The sequence below is a fragment of the Grus americana genome, chromosome 5 (genome assembly GCF_028858705.1).
Source record: "Grus americana isolate bGruAme1 chromosome 5, bGruAme1.mat, whole genome shotgun sequence".
In the NCBI taxonomy this organism is placed as follows: domain Eukaryota; kingdom Metazoa; phylum Chordata; class Aves; order Gruiformes; family Gruidae; genus Grus; species Grus americana.
This window is the reverse complement of record NC_072856.1, coordinates 17,833,378-17,840,060: the sequence shown is the minus strand read 5'-3', so window position 1 is coordinate 17,840,060 and position 6,683 is coordinate 17,833,378. Positions and strand designations below refer to the sequence as shown.

At 49.8% G+C, this 6,683-nt stretch overlaps 1 protein-coding gene across 1 annotated transcript; it reads right to left on the bottom strand.

Annotated features, from left to right (window-relative positions):
• Positions 1 to 4,901: 4,901 nt before the first annotated feature.
• ASCL2 (achaete-scute family bHLH transcription factor 2) lies at positions 4,902 to 6,356 on the bottom strand. The gene is made up of 2 exons (XM_054826076.1): positions 5,830 to 6,356; positions 4,902 to 5,721 (listed from the first exon to the last, which is right to left on the bottom strand). Exon 1 carries the CDS (start codon positions 6,354 to 6,356, stop codon positions 5,841 to 5,843), a length of 516 nt encoding a protein of 171 aa, XP_054682051.1. The 3' UTR covers positions 4,902 to 5,721; positions 5,830 to 5,840.
• Positions 6,357 to 6,683: the final 327 nt, after the last annotated feature.

Genomic DNA, 6,683 nt, shown 5'->3' with positions numbered 1-6,683 from the left:
TGTTCACATGTCTGATCTGACTAACATCTACTCATAAACAGAAGCATTTATAGAGTTGGGAGTGGGTTACAGCCTAATACTTTGTCATTTATCTGTGCTTTTTGCTCTGATTTAATGCATTATACCTTCTACAACTAACTGCTTTCCTGCACTTGTTTCTCTGTTTCATTTCCATGTTCCTCTACATGACTGTTTTTCTTCTCCGTTGTAAAACAACACTGATAACTTGGGCAGATATTAAATGTCTGTCTTGTCTTGGGTTTTTCTTGCTCATTGTGTGTGAATGCTGGTGAATACAGCTGGCTGGGATGTGTATGAGAACATCTCTCCTGCTTCACCTGTAGCCCAGCCATGCTAGGACTTATGTGGGACACTTACTCTTCTGCCACCTTGTGCCCTGGGACAAAACAGAGGTGACAACAGGAGTGAGGGGGCAGGCAGCACTCTGCAGAAAATATTTATTTATCCTGATATCAACAATGATCTCTGCCTGATCATAGTCTCACTCAAAACCAGGGCAGAATCTCCATTTAAAATACAGCAGGAATGCCAGTCTGTTTTCCCCAGCTAAGCTAAGGGTGCTGATGTTCCCCTTCAATTTTCCCCTCTTGATGATGGTGACAGCAGAGGTCAGGAAAGCAGACCCTCTTACTGGGAGTGCCTTAGCTATGCCATTTCTCCTGCTCCTGTACTAGCTTTAGCCTCCTCCTCAGTAGATCTTTATTATGGGGAAAATAATGGATGGAAGAAATTACTTAAATAAAATAGAAAAGACTGAGGACTGGTAAGTGTAAAACCTCTCCATGTCCTCACTCAGCTACAGGAGCAGCAGCTCACTTCTCGAAAGCACAAGCCCCAGGGATCAGCTTGAGAAAACCTGTGGTGAGGTCCCAAGGGATGCTCTGAAAGCACCTGGCAGAGCTCCTCCATTCCTGGGAACCAAGGCTCACACAGAGCTCAAATGGAGCTAGGGGTTTGTGGTGTCCCCAGGATTTTTAAGTTATTTGTTATACTGACCAATAGCCTCTCAGGGGTGCAACATTAAGTTGTGATTACAGCTGGTGCTGCTTTAGTATTGTTAGTCCCATTACCCCCAAGTATACCTTTGGCTAACACTTTGTTGATAGTAGTTTCTCAGAAGAAAACCAAACCCTTGTTGGCCGATGCCCAAACTGGGCAAAGCCAGGCCAGCTCTGCCCGCCATTGACTGTGCAAGGGGCTGCCTTTCTTTTGGCTACACTCGCTCCCAGGCTCCTGGCCCACATCCAATCCAGATAAGAAATGACTGAAAATGTTACTGTTAGCTAGCTATTCTGTGACCTGCATGAAAAGAGTGAAATGACCTCAGGACTAAGCACACAGACGTCTGCACACAAACCATGGCAGGCAAAAAGCCTTGCCACGCAGACTGAAGGCTGGCAAGACAAGTATTTTCCTGGTGGCTGCTCCCCACAGATGGGAAGGGAGGCAGAAGCAAGCTGATATGCAGTAGCTAGCTTTGCTGCCTGCTGCACCTGGTCTGTAACAAGATCTTTACGAGGTGTTAACGTAAAAGTGAGTTGTTATAAATTGAAACCAACCGTTGGCTGTTCTCTGCACGAGGATATGTGGTAAAGCTGGTATTTGCTGGTAATATCATGTGGTGGTAGGAACAGGAGAAAGCTCTCTCCATTGGATTCTTACTGCTTAATGTGCTCTGAAGCAGGGATCTCCTGTAGACCCCCGTGGTGCTACAGTTCTGCTGCAGCCACCTGCCCTGCAAGAAGGATGAGTGATGCCATCCAGCTGTGGAGATGCTGCAGGGTACTCTCATGCCCGCTTCCTAGTGCTTCTTGTGGTGCACAAGCCTTCAAGCAGGCTGCATAGCCCTTTCCTACAAAATTACTTTTTAAGTAACATGTGAAGAAATTTGGAAGGAGCGTAGCCATGGAGCTGAACCTGAGGTTGCCCATGAAGGGTGACAGCATCATTTAAACACTAGAGTATGATAATGCATGGTTCATTGCAAGGAACTATTTTTACCATGTGCTGGGCTTCATGTGCTTTGGGTAACAAGTAAACCTGCAGCCTGAGCATCTCAAAATACCAAAGGAAGGGAACGTGGTTGAAAATTGAAGGGCTCTTCAGCCCAGGGAGAGGGGCAGCTAATTCTGACACCATCCTGCAACTTGTTTCTGCTTTATCAGACAGGTCTGTGACCTGTGAAATGCTGAACAGGAAAATAGGAACCTGTTGGTGGATGTAGATATGAGAGGTGTATAGAAGTGTGTTTTAGCTGCATGCTGACAAGCCTATGCCTCCTGGCGCCCTTGGCTTGCTGCAGCTTTTTTTCTTAATTCTCAGAATTCCTTAGCATATTTCTTCTGCCTGGATCTGACTCTCCTGTAGCCCTGTACTTAGGGTTGGGTTTGTGTCTTCCTGGGGAGCGGGACTGTTCATTTTAGGCACTGAATTTCTAGTTATACACCTAAAGAGAATTGATGTGCTCATCAGAGACTTTCCCCATCCCTGCCACAAGTGTTTTGGGTAGCAATCTGGCAGGTACCCACGCTTCCCGGAAGCCCCCATGGCAGCCCTTGGCTGATGGCAGCTAACCTGGACACTGAAAGTCCCACTGTTATGTGGAGGTGGCTGGTCCAGGCAGGGGAACCACCTGGCTGAGAAGGCAGATCTGGTGTTACTCTTGCTGTTTACAGGTGACTCTCATGGTCAGAGGGCTTTCATCTCCAAGTCTTTGCTCTAGCACTAATTTGCATAACTGGAGCAGAGAGGTCTAGGTGTGAGTTTTTATAGCCAGGAATCTTCTCAACTTGGTCCAAGTAGTCTTCGGGCAGCTGCAGTTAAAGAGAATAGGAGTGAGCCGGCAGGCTGAAGGTACCTGCTGTCTCTGCAACTGCCAAAGAACCTACCTTGCATCCTCCCTAATGCTTTCTTAAAAGGGCAGAATGATTCAATACCCTTCTCTCTGGCACAGCCTCTTTAGCAGCTTGATCTGAGAATCTGCTAGTGACTTGTGGTCACCATGACTGGGGAAAGAAGTCCCTCTGTCCATCTTGTATTTCTAAAACAGGCTTCTCCCTGCACCCTCTTTCCCTTCAAGTGTTTGGAAGAGTCCTGATCATCTTGGTTTTTTCAAAGTAAATGGTACATTCCTGATTTTCCCTTTATTTAGTTTCTACTGAAATACTGGCTGACAGAATTAAGGTAACTTAATGATACTAAGCTCTTTTTTCTCCCCTAATATATTAATATTGCTTAAGTGAAAACCATTTACAGCTAACTTCTTGCCAATACAGTTACAGCTGATGCTGCTTTAATGTTGCTGCAACAGTATCTTGGGTGAGCTGATGAACCTAGTAATGATGGTGTGAGAGTTACTTGACTGAGCTAAATACTGCTTTTGGAAATACAAAAATAATCAGTGCTCCTAAGGAAAACAAACACCCTGCCAAGCAGTAGTAAAACTCTAAACAAATGTACTCTGCCATAATGGGACACTTGTGCAGAAAAACACAGCGGTCCTGATTTTCTAAATTGCTTGGAAAAGATGGCATGCTGGTTTAGACTGAGAATAAGCATGTAGGAATCTGCATGGGTTTATGCCTGACTGAATTTTGGAGGCTAACTGTGAGGATGAAGCCCCTAAACCCCCACTGGGGAAAGGTACCATGTTACCCCCCCATCCCTCACAGCTTTCTCTCCTACTTGTGGGGCTATTGAAGAGCCATACAGGGCAAAACCTTTGCAGGCAATTTATTGAGTGCTTCAGTTTCCAAGGCCTTTCAGAGGGCCTGTTTATTAGAGCAACTTTGATCAGGGAATGAACTTGAAGCACAATAACTATTGCTCTTGCTTGCAGCCTCCTAAATGCTACTTGCTGTTAGAGCCTGCACTTTTCCCATGGGGTTTTTCTTTGCGCTTCAAATGGAATCATATATGTGGAATATTCTTGTATTCTTATAGGTCTGGATTACAGCGCACTCACTGAATTTGGGACTGCTGAGTGATTATACACCTGAAAACTTCTACCTTCCCACTAATTATGCAGCAGAGATTATACATACAGTCCCTGCAAAGTAGGTCAATTTTAATAACTCCTTCTGTTTTGTGTTCGCTCAGCATATTCTATAGGCCAGCCTATTTTGCTCTATTCAACTACTAACATTCACTAGAGCTATTTTAAGGGAAGTAACAGCCTCTGCTGTAGTTTTTCATACCATCATTGCTGTGTTTTGTTTCACAGCAATCTGTCTTGCCTCTGGCTCACCTCCACTGAAGCAGATCTTCAGCCTTAGCCCAAAAGTAATGAACAGAGCTTAGCAGTCGGACAGTATGGAGGAATTAATGTTTGCTTATTGCCTTAGATGAAGTGTATGTACATGCAGCTGAAGTTAGAGTAGTCAGAGTGGGATACTGTTGGTTACGTGGGGGTTTTAAATGACAACACTGACAGCAGATGCTGCTCCCCTGAATGAAGATACCCCAACCTAACTCCAGAGAGTAGCTGCCAGGACAAACAAACTTCAGATACCCACTCCCTCCTTACCTTCCTATGACTCTCCCAGCACTGCAGGCAAGGGCAGCACAGCCTGCAGCACCTTCTGCATGCTCAGGAAAGGAGTCCTCAGCACTGAACCTGCCCTGTCTCCTACACACATCTGCATGTCACCGTACATCATCTGCCATACTTGCATCAAGTGCCGAGTTCATAAAACTTGAAGGGGCAGGGGGGAAAGCAAGCCTGGAAGTTATGCTGTGCTGTTCCTTATTCCCTTCTGCATGTGAAACCTGGTTCAGAACTGTGTCCCTGCTGTGCCACTCATTGCTCCCTTCTTCCCATCCCCTCAGGCAGAAGTTACCTTGGGCATTTCTGGCAAATACATGCATCTTACAGCACTGAAGCCATTTATAAATAGATTTTTATTTATAAAGTCAATTTACATAAAATATGATACTCTCTTAAAAACTGCATATGTACAACTTAAGAAATCCTAGCAAGTGCATACAAAAATGCCTTCAATACATATTTTTTTTAAAAAAACTTCAGTTTTCAGAGAAGTGGACCTTCACACCAGGCAAACTCAGACACGATGTCAAGACACAATGTAACTTTACAGTCGTATACTGAAGTGTTTGGAGAGAAAAAAAAAACCCACCTTTTTATTTAAACCGTGTATGTTCCCAAAACATTCTAGCTGGCAGTGTTCAAGAACAAGGGAATAGGACTTGCTAAAAATAGAACCATCTCCTCACCCCTTTTTTCTAAGGTTTCTTGTACAAAAATAAGTCTTCATACACCAATATTCCCATAGGCAGTTCAAGTTACATATAAAATAGAATCTGACATAATAAAAAATTCCCTCCCCCTCCAGAAACAAGGAAGCATCAAGTGGTTTTAATTTTTCTTTCCCCCCACCCCTCCAAAGCAACACCAGAAAGCAGCCGTGAGGGGAAGCGGGGTCGCTCGGGTCTCCTCTCTGTCGGCAGCTCCCGGCGGGCAGGCGGAGCCGCTGCCCCGGAGCAGGTAGCAGAGCCCCGCCAGTCATTTACACCATTGCACTTTCCACAGCCTGAAGACGACGGGTGAACCCGGCGAGGAAAGCAGCCAGAGGGGTCCCGCCGGGGTGCGTGGGGGGTGAGTATTTTGGTTTTTTGGGGGGGTGGGGGGGTGCTGGCTGCTGCGGAGAGCGAGGGCGCTGAGGTACTGCAGGCTGAGGGCGGCTGCGGAGAGATTTGCAAAAAGCCCCGATGGGTACGTGTCCCGCTCCCCCGAGCGCCGGGGGATGGGGGGGGAAGCGGCACCCTCCTCCCCTCCGGCTCCCCCCTCACCTCCCGCCGGGTCAGTAGCTCCCGAGCCAGCTGGTGAAGTCCAGCAGCTCCCGCTCCTCGGGGCTGAGCGCCGCGTCGTAGCCGCTTTCCTCGGAGGAGCAAGGCGAGCCGGGCACAGAGGAGGCGAAGGAGGGCGAAGCGGAGGAGTAGCTGCCGCCTCCCTCCCCGACGGCCGCCCGCCCGCGGCTATCGGGGAAGGCAGCGGCGGCGTCGTGCTCGTCGAGGAGCCGCTGCAAGGCGCGGATGTACTCGACGGCGGAGCGGAGAGTCTCCACCTTGCTCATCTTCTTGCTGGCGGCGCCGTGGGGGACGTGCTGGCGGAGGGCGGCGAAGCCCAGGTTGACCAGCCGCACGCGGTTGCGCTCCCGCTCGTTACGACGGGCCACGGCGGCCGCCGCCGCCGCTCCGGTGCCCGGCAGGGCGGCGAAGGCCAGGCGGCGCTTGCAGCGCAGCAGCTCGGGGGAGGCGGGCCGCCGGCGGCCGCGGGGGGCGGCGGGGGGCAGCGACGGCAGGGCCCCGCCGTTCATCGCCGGGCGGCCGCGGCGGCTGGCGGAAAGCGCGCGAAAAAGAATGTTAAAATTTAAAAAAAATATTTCTGAAAAACTAAATTTAAAGATGGGGGCAAGGGGGTGGGCAGCGCGGGAGGGGGGGGTGGTGGCGTTAATCCCCACCCCCGTCCTCTCCCGCCGCCGCTCCGCGCCTCTGCGGCGGGCGCCGCCGCCGGACGGCCCTTATCAACGCGCCGCCGCCGCTCGCGAGCCCCCGCTGGCCGCACGCGCCGCGCATGCCGCGCCACGCGCGCCCGCCGCCGCCGCGCCCCCCGCCCGCCCTCCCCCGTGCGCGCCCCCGCCCCC